The sequence below is a fragment of the Amblyomma americanum genome, chromosome 2, assembly GCF_052857255.1.
Source record: "Amblyomma americanum isolate KBUSLIRL-KWMA chromosome 2, ASM5285725v1, whole genome shotgun sequence".
Taxonomy (NCBI): domain Eukaryota; kingdom Metazoa; phylum Arthropoda; class Arachnida; order Ixodida; family Ixodidae; genus Amblyomma; species Amblyomma americanum.
Window position 1 is genome coordinate 18,942,578 of NC_135498.1, and position 13,782 is coordinate 18,956,359.

Below are 13,782 nucleotides of genomic sequence, written 5' to 3' on the forward strand. Positions count from 1 at the left end.
ACATCCTGGCGTAGTCTAAGTGCCCACTGAGAAGTGAGACTGTTACTGCGCAGTTAATCTCCTCAAAACCAATTTTTTAGCCGCCGCAGTGGCTGAGTGGTTATGGCGCTCGGCTGCTGGCCCGAAAGACGCGTGTTCAATCCTGGCCGCGGCGGTCGAATTTCGATGGAGGCGAAATTCTAGAGGCCCGTGTACTGTGCGATGTCAGTGCACGTTAAGGAACCCCAGGCGGTCGAAATTTCCGGAGCCCTTCACTACGGCGTCCCTCATAGCCTTAGTCGCTTTGGGACTTTAAACCCCCATAAACCAAACCAAACCAAAACCAATTTTCAATTTTCAATAATTTTATACGTTACTGGTTGACTGCGTGCATGGTGCGACAGCGATGCGTAAAAGGTTGGTGAATGTCCACTTCAGACGACTGTCTGTACAAAAACACGAATCCCATTATTCGCTCGCTCTGTGGCAAAGACAAAGAGCTAAATAATGGGCCCCGTTGGCGTATCACTCTTACGGGGAGTGATTACGAAATTGCACGTGTTCTGGAGAAAGGTCCAAAAACTGTATCGTCCTGCAAAGTTCCGAGTGCCACGTTTATGCGACACTGCGTGCCGTCCGCGCTTTCGTCGTCCCATGAGCGTGTACAGTCTTGGTCAAAAGTCTTAAGGTCAAAGGTTTCTCGCTCCAGCCTTTAACAGAGGCATTACGGCACCAATAAAGACCGAATGACCTTGAAATGCTTGAATGACCTTGAAATGGTACTCTGCACGAAGCATTCTAAGAACATTCATTTCGCTGCAGCTGAACGCTGTGACCTTAAACTTTTGAGCAAGACTGTACATATATATGTTACAATTCACATATATGCACATATATGTACACGCCTGTTTGGTTGTTATCGGTCTTGCGCGTTAATTTATATCAGGAAACGTAAAAAATTAGAGAGAATGGTTACAACAGTCGAATACAGTGTGTAAGAACACCTTTCGTTTGCCCAACTTTCGCATAAGAAAGACGTACCTATACCTTAGCAGCGCATCTCGCGTCGTTGTCGAAGAAGCCAAGATGAACATCCCTTCATGTCAATAATTCCCGCCGTTTGAACGCAGTTCTGTGGTGCAAACAGAGCATCGCTGTAGCACGAACGCCCTGCTATACTTTACCGACCGTAGCGGTGGGAAAAGCAGCTGCCACGTGTATGCTGGCACCATAACCCTTGACAACTTTTGAGTGCTGCTCTCCCTGATTCCTTGTGAGCTAACGCAATTTCATTCAGCTTAAAAAAAAAAAACTTCCGAAGCGTGAATTGGCTCGTAGTTAGCTACAACATCAACCTCTCTGCACTCTTTGCTTTGGATGAATTTCGAAGTTAACGAATCGTACTGCATCGCATTGTTTCACAAGTTGTACCATCACCCCGTACTTTGCGGTCGCCTTATCCCACAGCCATTGTATGTATCCCATCGTACTGACCATCCTCATAAAGTTGGTTTCGATTCTTGTAACACTAAATAATTTTTCTCAGCTATTTTTACCGCGTACTTCACGCGAGTGGAATCACCTCCCCACAGATATTACCGACATTCATAATTATGTGATGTTCCGCGAACGCATAGCTAGCACTGTATAGTCAGGTGTTATTTAAATTTGTCACTCTGCTCTATTTTCCAAATTTTATTCTTGTGTTTTGCCACTCCCCCTCTGCAATGCCTCTGGTCCTGAGGGGTACGATAAATGAATGAATAAAGAAATATATAAAACGTAATACCGACCGAGTCAACTGCTGGCAGGGCTTTGATGGGAACTTCTGAATGCTCTAGTGCGCGGGGTCGCTCTGTGCAAAAGGAACCCACACGGTGGTTGCGTCGACCGCGATCTTCTCCGCGTGTCCTCTCCCTTTCGCTCTCGCAACTCGGGGCAGTCGCGTGTTAGCTGGGGCGGAAATCTGATTCGCGGCCGCGATGGATCGCAATGGGCACCACTTGCGCAGTTCGCTGCAGGCCAGCCCAAGCTGCGCACTGCGCTCACTTCCACGCGTGGTTCGCGCACTCGGCTGCACGCGGCACCAGAGTCGTGCACTTCTCTCAGTATGTTACGCATCGGGCATAAATAACCCTCCGCACCGCGGAACATTACGGCGGCGGCTGCTAAGGGGGCTCCTCCCGTGGTGAATGGCATTAGGACTAGGTGGTCAAATGCCTCGTAGTATATCTCCACCGAAAAATTCTGCAGACACCCGGCGGCCAAAATAAGAATGCTGTCCAGGTCGCTTGAGAACTTTTAACTCGTCCCTCTCGTTTCTTTGTCCTTTCTGCATTATTTCCCTTTCTCTCAGTGCAGGGTAGACGACCAGAACCTTTATCTAGTTAACTTCCGCGCCTTTCCTTTCATATCTTCTTTTCAATAATAATAATAATAATTGGTTTTCTGGGGAAAGGAAATGGCGCAGTATCTGTCTCATATATCGTTGGACACCTGAACCGCGCCGTAAGGGAAGGGATGAGGGAGGGAGTGAAAGAAGAAAGAGAAATAGGTGCCGTAGTGGAGGGCTCCGGCATAATTTCGACCACCTGGGGATCTTTAACGTGCACTGACATCGCACAGCACACGGGCGACTTAGCGTTTTTCCTCCACAAAAACGCAGCCGCCGCGGTCGGGTTCGATCCAGGTGGCATTTTTATTCCAGGAACTCGATCGTGGCGGCCCAGTTTCGATGGAGGCGAAACGCAAAAGGCACCTGGAGGTGGTGAAAAACTTTTTTCATGCTCACAAAGGGAGTTTGGGAGTCAGATGACACCGCTACATGGTTGGCACCATTAGTCCGGGACACCGCATGACCAGACCCCGTCCCGCGCCCGCTTTACCAGAGAGCCCTTTGGAACTTCAGAGCGGAGAATTTGAGGAGGGCAGTCTCGAGCCCATGCCTCTCGGATAGGGGTATGTGCGCTGTGCGATGTCAGTGCACGTTAAAGATCCCCAGGTGGTCGAAATCATTCCGGAGCCCTCCACTACGGCACCTCTTACTTCTTTCTTCTTTCACTGCCTCATTTATCCCTTCCCGTACGGCGCGGTTTAGGTGTTCACAAAGGTGCGAGACAGTTACCGCGCTTTTGATTTCCTGATAACCTATCATGGGATGAGGCGGGAGGGGAGGAGAAGGAGGGGACACGGTTATCACTAAAACACCTTCACCCCGAAACGGAGCGGAATGTATGGAAATTTCTCTCCTAGCCCTGTTTTTTCCAGGCACTGAAAACGTCGAATAAAATTCATAAATCCTGCTTGGGGCAAGCAGTGGCCTGCAGTATTCTGAAATAAATAAAGTGAGCTTTCAGGATTTCATCATTAATGGCACCTCGTTACAGAAATATGAAAAAAAAGGAGTTTATTAAAAAAAGACGAATTTGGTGATTTCTGCGTGCCTAAGAACGATAAAAGTGGGTGCAAACACACAGGCGCATATGGTCAATCAAGAGCAAAGTTCAAAACTCCTCCGTTACCTCCCAATACAACAACCAGTATATTATGTCTGTTCTGCCGTTAGGCTTAGCTTTTGCATGAGTTTACCTTTTAGCAGTCCTCTTGTATCTCTGGCATCTGACACTTTGGCCTTGCTCTGACAAATATGTCGGACAAAACTGTTTACTCAATTATGTTTTCAGTTCATGCAGTTATGAGAGCAGAAATAAAAATTATTGACAGTTTTATGCTCTGTATCACACCTGATACCTCTTACTCAACAGAAATCATGCATACTGAACTCGAAGCTGTATAACTCGCATATATCCCAACCTTTACATGACGCTGGGCGTAAGTGATTTGTGTTTCACATCCTATTCACTACCATACTTTGAAGCGAAGATTGTCACTTTAAAAGAAAGGAAATAATTGCAGTCAACATTAACTTGACCGCTGCATTAGGCCTACAAAGATTTTCCTAATTTCTTTTTTTTTTTCAAACCCTTATGGTCAAATCGAACAGATAATTCCCCTTGGGTCGTACAAACCTTGGCCCGCGATGCCGTCATGGAGATTCGACAAAGCTGCCTAACTGCGATCAAGGATGTCGAACGTGATTCTTCGAGATTTGGCTACGCCACTGCAGGGAACTAAATCGAATGCTTTATTTGCTTTCCTCGTTCCACAATCAACGAATCACGTGGCGTGCTGATGGTCACTGCTACTACGTAGCTCTTCCGCAACAGCCGTGACGTAACTCTCGGGATTACGTCACGCATCTGACGCATTCACACCGCGGAGATCTTTGGTTTCGGCTTCCCGGAATTCGATAACTGTCTCTTGTTAGCGTCAATGCGCGCACGCACGCACGCACGCACGCACACACGCACCACACACACACACACATACACACGCGCGCGCGCACACACACACACACACACACACACACACACACACACACACACGCACGCACACACGCACGCGCGCACACACACACACACACACACACACAAACGAACACACATACACACGCGCGCACACACACGTACACACACACACACACACACACACACACACACACACACACACACACACACACACACACACACACACACACACACACACACACACACACACACACACACACACACACACACGCACGCACGCACACCACTTCAGACATACGTTTTCACTTCTGCGTCTTTAGTGCAGAAAACGGCTTGCGACATTTGGACTAGAGGAATATACATGAAACGACACAATTCTCTCGTCTGCTCTTGGTGGAATCAGCACTATAGAGTACCTCCTAACTCGCCGTCATGATCGCCCCAGCTTCACGCCAGTGACACGTGTATTCACGTAACCTCACGAGCGCCGTTTTGTGGTACGCAGTTTCAACAGCGAAAGCCGGAGCAGGTGGCGAAAAGTTGATGAGATATGCGTGCAGCCTTTCCTCGTGCTTCAAGCACCACAAAATGGTGGCCCCTGTGACGTCAGTGCATACTCCAAATAGGAACGCGAGATATCACAGATTTTTAGCATAGCTAAACGCCTAGTAAGGACAACACGCCAGCACGGCACAAGGTAGCAACGGTATGCGACAGTTCCCTATTGAGCCTCGGGTGGTGTTTTGGGTATCGCATTCTGGTAGGAACTCGAGATATAGCGTTTTGGCATAGCCAAACGGCTAGTACGGTCAATACGGCCGCACGGCAAAAGCAGCAGCGGAAGCGACTGTTCGCTATTGAGCCTCTGCTGACGTCGCATGCGGGCTCTTCGGAGATGTTGCAGGATGGCGCAGTACGTTTGAGGGACCGGTATGGGTTCCCGATCGTGATTTGTCGCTCGGTTTGTGTGACATCGACCGATGGCATCGGCTACTTGGTTGCCCTTGAGGTCGGCGTGCTCTGTATTCCATATGATCTAATAATGAGTCTCTGGAGACTGATGCTGCCTTAGGATGTTTAACGTTCTCCTGCGAAGTCTGCCTTTTGTGAAGTTGCGCCAGGCCGGTTGTGAGTCCGAGATCATTTTCAAGGCTTTTCTCCGTCTGCTGCTCTCGGCGAAAGCTGTAGCGATCGGTATATCCTCGGCCGCAAGTATGGGACTGTTCCTATAGGCGGTGATAACGAGCTCACGGTAATCAGCGTCACGTGAACCACGGTAGCCACCATGGGTGTGCTGTTGGAGTAGCTAGCGACGTCCTGTTCTGTGTAGTCGGGGTCGCCTATACTTCGCTTTTGTATCGTTTTAGCTCGGGCTGCTGTTCTGACCTGACGTAGGTTGGGCTGCATACGGCGAGGGATGGGAGCTACCGGCCCTGATTCTGCCAATAGCATCCAAGTAACCAAGTTTGGTGAAGAGTGCCCTTCGGTAGAGATTAGGAGGAGTTGCTGTTCCTGTGCGACGATCTGTGCTTTGTATTCTACGAAAGTGTTGTGTATCCCCATGTCCATCAACATGCTGGTGGAAGTGTTCATTGGCAGACAGAGTGTCGTTTTGAGTGCATTCCGTGGGACGGTTTCCACCTGCCCTGTTCTTTCCTGTTCAAATTTTGGTTGAGGAGGCTGTAACTGACTCTGCTTACTATACTAAGGCTTGTATTAGCTTGAGCGTGTCCTCCTCTTCGTCTTCTTTTTTGCGGCTGGCTACCCGGGAAATCATCTGGACCGTCTGTGATGCTGAGCAGTGTTTCGATGGTATTGTTTGCTCGCTCGGACGATTGAAGCCACATCCCAAGGGGCCTTAGTGTTTTCACCTCAGCTATGGGTGTCTCTCCTAGCAGGAGATCTAGTTGGATAGAGTCGTTATACCGGAACTTTTGAACTCATGGACTCATGAACTTATCACTCCTGATTTGTAGGAGGAGCAGCGCAGTCAGCAGTCTCATTCCTGTTAGATAAAGGGTCGATTGCTGCTTGGAGTTTTTCGGTATTTTCGCCTAGGGAGCCATTAGTGACCCAAATAGTTATATCGTCTTGCGTAAAGTCCACGATTAATGTTTTTAAAGTTTAGCCGTTAAGGAAGCCTGATCATGGCAGTGTTGAATAGTAGGGGTGAGATGGCTAAACCTTGTGGCGTGTCTTTGTTGGGTACATGTCCTGAGTTGGTCAGTTCTGAGGCCTCCGATGACGCCGTAAATCCTTTGTATAAAGCGGGGCAAAATCTTCGATGCAAACATGAAACTCAATTGCTCCTGTAGCACAACAGATTAAGAAATCTGACACGCTTGTAAGAATTGTGACTCCTGTGCTTATTTGCACGCACGAAAACCAAAAAGTAATTGAAAATATTTGTATTCCTTTTCGGAAGTAATTGTAATCTAAGGATTAGTTTTTGAGAGCTATAATTGGAAATGTGATTTAATTACATTCGCGCGATTTCTGGAAAGATAAAAGCAATGTAATTTAATTATTTTTCAAAAGTAAATTTTTCACGTATGGACGTAAACTATTACCCCGATAACACAGATTCTCAGCACAGCGTCGCCGCGGTCCGGATGAAAGTCAACTACGAAAAGCAGTAATCCGTTGTGCTGCCAGCTTCCCGATTGTGTCTGCTTTGTTCATTAACATTGTGTTAATTAACTTTGTTAATTACCATTGTGTCAGCTCCAAGCATCGAGCCGACGCTTCAGGGTAGAAGGTATAGTGCCACACAGAAGACGGTGACGAAGTGGCTGTGTGCGAGTGTGCAACATCTTGACGAATAATAATAATAATAATTGCTTTTTGTGGAAAGGAAATGACGCAGTATCTGTCGCATATATCGTTGGACACCTGAACCGCGCCGTAAGGGAAGGGATAAAGGAGCGAGTGAAAGTAGAAAGGAAGAAAGAGGTGCCGTAGTGGATGGCTCCGGAATAATTTCGACCATCTGGGGATCTTTAACGTGCACTGACATCGCACAGCACACGGGCGCCTTGGCGTTTTTCCTCCATAAAAACGCATCCGCCGCGGTCGGGTTCGAACCCGGGAACTCCGGATCAGTAGTCGAGCGCCCTATCCACTGAGCCACCGCGGCGGGTACACCTTGACGAAGCGTATCATCATCTGTGCTGCACGTTTGCTCAATGTCTCTCACATATAATCCCTCACAAGCTAGCGTTCGACACTCCAATGTGAACTCGGTTACAAAAGTTGGACACTTTTCATTAGCTGAACGTTTAGCTTGGCGCTAGGCGTCGGCACTCAAGCTTCACAGACGTGAATACAAGACACACCAACGAAAACGGCGCATTCACTCTACCCACATGGGTTATATTTTCAAACAGGACCAATGCTCTCTATTCAAAGCACAGGCTCCAAGCAGACTGGGAATGGGGTCACGGAATGCGGCTTGCGGTAGAAATTTAAGTCACTGGGCATGCGCACGATCTCACGTAAAAATTCTGCGCCTGCGCAGTGGCTCCACGCAAGGACAGAAATCTCGATCTGCCGTAGACATCCAGTGCCCGAACACATGAAATGAATAAAAAGTAAGGAATTTTAATGCCACAGCGTCAAGACTCCAGTTCTGCAGGAAATCCGGCGTCGCCGATATCGGCGGTGCTGTGAGCGAAACAGCAGGAGGTGTGCCACCTGCCACCTGGGTCAAGTGATCATGAGACGTCATCACAGCCTCCCCACCGTGGCACGTGGCAGTTAAATTAATGATTTGTCGTGAGAGGTTGCGTGGGAAGTGATTGGTTAAATATTGATCGCGAGAGGTTGCGCGGAATACCTGGGTTTCACAAGCGCCACTGGTGGCTGTGTTTGAAACAGCTACCTGTCGGGGCAGTGGCGCATCGCTTAACCGCTGCACCAGTGCGCCAGGAGTGGCATCAGGACTCCCCGCGATATGTGCATGTAAAGCAGAGAATGACCAATTCCACATATATGGACATGTAGGCAGAACTTAGCAACAGAGGAGTACTTGCGCAAAGGGAACTCTGATGTCATGGTATTGAACTCCTAAGGGTTGGTTAAGCGTTATGTGGTGGTGAAAGGATGAACAGTGTCCTTTTCAGCGAAGTGATACGCAAGGAGGAACCCAGTTCACTGAAGGGACCCATTGACGTCATCGCATCATACCCTTTAGCCATTTGGCACACATTGGAATTGTGAGCAGAGGGGATGGCATAGAATCACGAGAAAGCGCGGAGGAAAACGCTGACTGCGATTGCAACGAAACAATTCGACGGCGGTCACGTACGCACGAATATAGCGACCTTCGTGAATTGAGACCTTTCAGGTTATTCTGCAGTGCTTTCCTCAGCTAACACCTTCATGCAATTTTGAAGCCATTTTGCGTAGATCTTGAAAGAGAGAACTAGGCACTATGCGACGGTGCGCGGCGAGTTTTAGTGCCCACCGCGGTTCTTGCGAGTATATGGTACGAGCAGCCTATAGCAGGTGGGCAACTCGCACTAAATCCTATCGCAGCCAAGCACAGGTGGCTCAGCCAGAGCGAATTAGTTTTGTGACGTGAGGGAGAGAAATGTTAAAGGCGGTGAGTTCAAGGGGCTCGCGAAGGCTGCCAGCTGTGGCCTAATGTGTGGCCGTGGTCGAGACTCTTTGTCAGACGCCAGTGCAGAGCTACAGCGACAGGGGGCGCTCGCAGCGACCGCCGCGCTGGCGTGGCGCCCCGTGTGTTCGGGGGGCGGCAGCAGCGGCGTGGCGGCGGCCTGGCCCATCCAGCGCATGACAAACTTCAGCGGCGACATCCTGCTGGGCGCGCTGTTCCCCGTGCACGAGCGCAACGCCACGTATGAGTGCGGCCGCATCCAGGACGAAGGCGTCGAGCAGCTCGAGGCGCTGCTCTTCACGCTGCACAAGATCAACAACGACTCGACGCTCCTGCCCGGAGTCTCGCTGGGCGTGCTCGCCCTCGACTCGTGCGACTCCACCGAGTACGCGCTCGAGCAGTCCCTGGACTTCGTCAAGGTAAACCTCATTCCGCCGGGTCTGAGGGAGTAAACTGTTTTGCGGACACACAGAACGTGTGTGTAACCGTCTAACCAAAGTATGTTCCGGCGTGCTTCAAACGCGCAGGGAAAGTTGAACCGGTCTGCTCGTGAGCACCTTACTTTCTTTATTAATGGCAGGAAATTTCGAAAAGTCTTTACATGCACAGAATAGGGCGGTAATCTCCTTATCCCTGAGCACACCTAAGCGCAATAAAGAAAAAATCACGAGGACACCCAATTCTATTATGTGTTGGCTATCCGATAGCTTTAGCAGCTGTTGATGCCTTTATCGGAAGTGACGTCGCTTTACTGCAGCCAATAGGAGGGCTCCCATCTGGTGACATCACTTCTCTCCAGCCAATGGGAATGCTCCGGTCTGATGACGTCGTTCCCTCCAGCGAATGGGCAAACTTTATGACCAACGATTTTGACCCCATGGGGCTTCTAATGTTATCGCATTAAAAGCGGGAGGGGGCAGAGAAAGATAATAACACAAGTCCTATATTTTTCGTTTTCATTCATCGTGTACGCCGTTACCTTCATGTTGACTTTTTCTTGTCCAAAATGGCCTACCAGCAAGCCCAACAGCGCATGCTGATTCGTTGTACGCAAAGTGCTCCTAGAAATCTTCTAGACAGTGTAGTGTGTCACAGGAGCAGTGCTACACCACGCGGCTTAGCGAGTGCTGTATACAGTCAACGGCACAGATGCGTTTTTGCTCTGAGTGCAACTGTTATCTAGTCGTGTGCGGCCTGCATGCTGCACTTGCACCTTTGTATCATGTACTTTAACGGGGGGTGCCAATGAATCTGTTCCAACTAGTTTAGGGCGGGTTGATTCTTCCTAACCTTATTAAAGGTCATTCATGGAAGGGAGACTTGCACAAGCCACTCCAGGCAAATGTCCCTCATACGTGTGACGGACTATATGTACCGCCTCCTGCAAAGCTTCCCAGGCCATAGTATGACCGCATGCGTGTGTTGGTCAAACGGCTCCGTTAACCAGAACAAGCGAAGTCGTGATAGCTCTTCGATGTTAATAGCAAACCACGAGTCGCAGCGATCACTGTGTCGCCACAAGGCCACGTGCACGCTCACTACGGTTACGGGCGACCTAAAGTACTTTGATGGAAAGCTGATCTGGAAGGACTTCAGGGCGACCTGGCTTGGGAACTGTTGCAACAGATATGATACAGACTATGAACGGACGTATCCTAATAACGCTAAGGTTACAATTTTAGAGGTTGAAGGCGCCGTAATATTGGGGCACGGCGTTTTTATGGAGGCAAAACGCTAAGGCGCCCGTGCACTGTGCGATGTCAGTGCACGTTAAAGATGGTCGAAATTATTCCGGAGCCTTCCACTACGGCACCTCTTTCTTCCTTTCTTCTTTCACTCCCTCCTTTATCCCTTAACTTACGGCGCCGTTCAGGTGTCCAACGATATATGAGACAGATACTGCGCCATTGCCTTTCCAAAAAAAAACGATTATTATTATTATTATTATTATTATTATTATTATTATTATTATTATTATTATTATTATTATTATTATACTTGCTTTGAGGGTCGTGGAAAGGTACTTCGCACATATATGCTATCGTCAACAGGTTATGGCTGAGCAAACTGGACGAGGGCATGCAAGCAGTAACAGAAACAGCGGAGTTGCCTTGCACGCAACTTTCTTCGCTGTTCTTGTTTCACTATCTGCGTGCGCGGTGACTGTCTTCTCTATTTGTATCTTCTTGTCCAGTTTGCGCCGCTATATCCTATGAACGCCAAGGTTCGTTCGGTGGACATTATCCGGAGTGGCTTAATCCGTCTGACAAGGCGGTAGTGCGGTCCTACCCAAATGCACGTATGGAGAAAAATCGAGCCATGGCGCCTTGATAATGCAACACCGGGCGTCATGCGCGCACGCAGGGATTCATCGCACGAAGCAGCGCGGGCTTCGCCTGTGCGGACGGCTCGTCTCCGGCGTACCGGCACGGGGCCTTCGACAGGGTCGTCGGCGTCATCGGCGGACAGTCGAGCGCAGTCTCTATCCAGCTGGCCAACTTGCTCAGGCTCTTCCGCGTGCCACAGGTATATATGGGCGACGGCCCTTCCTATACCAGCCACGTTTCTGCACCGCTTTCAAGAAGGCGGCGTCGGAGGTTGCCGTCCATTTGCACTTTCAACCGTGCAAGGAAAAACAAAGCAGTCGCGACAGGAGATTTGTGCGTCACAAAGCAGTGGGCATTTGCCGCTGTTGATGAGCTTGAACATGTACGCGAAACTGGCACAGTGAGACACAGGTACCACTCCTAACTGGAGTCATCTTGACCATCTTCACGGAACAGAACAGACTCTATAGGAGACACACAGGTAGCTTTGCTGACGGGGTCACTTGACCATAACAAAACAATATAGGGGGCACACAGGTGCCATTGCTGATGGGGGTAAACTTGACCATGCACATGGAATAGGACACATCAACTTAACGTTGACCATGTACAGGAACAGGACAGACCAACGTAACGTTGGAACAGACTAGGAGACAGACAGAGAGAATGGCTGAAGATGACCCCACGCAAGCGCTCTTCGCATCGCGTGGTCATTGTATACTTAGCGGGACATGTTGTTTTCTTCCAGCGCTCTCAAGCCTCTCACATCTTAAGTGAGCGGAAGGAACACTGTAGATGTTTACGCGAATAGACGGTGAATTCTTCGACCTGAGCGTAGCATTGTACAAACGTTCATCTTTAGACATTGCCGCTTTTTGATTAACGATTTTAACCCTCATCCAATAAGTCTAGCCCCCACCCTCTCGGAGTGACAATTTGTGGCTGCCGCTCATGTGTGCAGGTGAGCTACCAGTCGACAAGCCCGACGCTGAGCAACAAGCACCGGTTCGGCTACTTCTTCCGCACGGTGCCGTCGGACGTGAACCAGGCGCATGCCATCCTGGAGCTCCTGCGCGCCTTCCACTGGACGTACGTGTCAGTCGTCTATTCGGATACCGACTATGGCAACAAGGGATACGACAAGCTGCAGGAGCTCGCCGCCCGGTACAGCATATGCCTCTCAAATCCACAGGTATACACTTAAATGCTCATTAATGAACTCGCTACGTCTGACTAGCCCAGTTCTTTATAGAAAAGAAACAGCACTCAAGCAGGATAAGGCCTCGTGCCTAATAATTCTTGCCATGCATAAATATCATGCTCTTTAGTGGCTAGCATTATGTTTATTTGAGCCGCCGCGGTGGCTCAGCGGTTATGGCACTCGACTGTTGACCCGAAAGACGCGTTCTCGATCCCGTTAGCGGCGGTCGAATTTCGATGGAGGCGAAATTCTAGAGGCCCGTGTACTGTGCGATGTCAGTGCACGTTAAAGAACCCCAGGTGGTCGAAATTTTCGGAGCCCTTCACTACGGCGTTCCTTTGCGAAGCCCGGTTCGCTTTGGGACGTTAAACCCCCATAAACCACAAATCTAATCATTATGTTTACTCGTTCTTTCGACGGTTACGCTGATTTCAATGCAAGAGTGAAAAACAATTTGATAGCTACATAACTTATAGCGGGTCTATAGCATGCTTCTTTAAGGTGTCTTCGGTGCCATGTTCCTGGATAACGCGGGATTTTCTGACCATATAACTCCACACCGTTCGTTGATTGGATTGTAAAACATTTACTCACCGGCAGAAGGTGGTTTAGGGTGAGGTCTTGGTCGCGCTAGATGGCCGTCAGCCCGTGGCTTATGACGACCACGTTGGCTCGCTCCACTGAATGCGGATGCACCGATCATGATAGTAATGGGACATCATCCTTCTGTTTACTTGTTTTGCGTGCTGTCCACAGTGGAACGCAATGATGGCTGTGCAAGAAAAAGAACTTACCTGACCCGAGTGAGGACGTGAAGTCAAACTTGCCCTCTTAGGTGTGAGATATAGTATAGCTTCGTAGCCCGTGATCTGAAAGCTCAGGAACTTGGCGAGCTTCACGTACAAAATCTATAGAGGAGCTGTTGCTCCGACAGCAACATTGGCGCAAAAGCAAAAGCACACCCCGCACTTCCCGCATGCGCGGCGGATGCCCAAACCAAATAAAAAGGGGTCAGGTACCCCATCCTCGGAACCAGAAAGGCGGCGATTCAGAGACCTAATTAGTCAAGTCTAAGATTCTTAGCCATCAATTTCAATTGTGAGGCAACTGTCCAATATTGCAAGGTACTGCTATGGAAACATAAAGTTAATAGTCCATTCTTCCGATGAGTACCAAGATTTGTCTTTTGAAATTTGTCTATCGCTCGCATTGAATAGTCAACATTGCCATCTAAAACCAAGGGGAACGTTTTTGACGATAGCAAAAACGTTAATAGCAAAAAAAATTCAA

General features: G+C 49.0%; 1 protein-coding gene across 1 annotated transcript in view; it reads left to right on the forward strand.

Moving 5' to 3' along the window:
- The window catches only part of LOC144120721 (metabotropic glutamate receptor 2-like), a 33,371-nt gene that overhangs the window by 8,469 nt on the left and 11,120 nt on the right, over positions 1-13,782 (forward strand). The window contains exons 3-5 of the mRNA XM_077653377.1: positions 9,061-9,383; positions 11,329-11,490; positions 12,253-12,483. Coding sequence (XP_077509503.1) covers positions 9,061-9,383; positions 11,329-11,490; positions 12,253-12,483 — 716 coding nt within the window. The remainder of the gene's footprint in view (positions 1-9,060; positions 9,384-11,328; positions 11,491-12,252; positions 12,484-13,782) is intronic.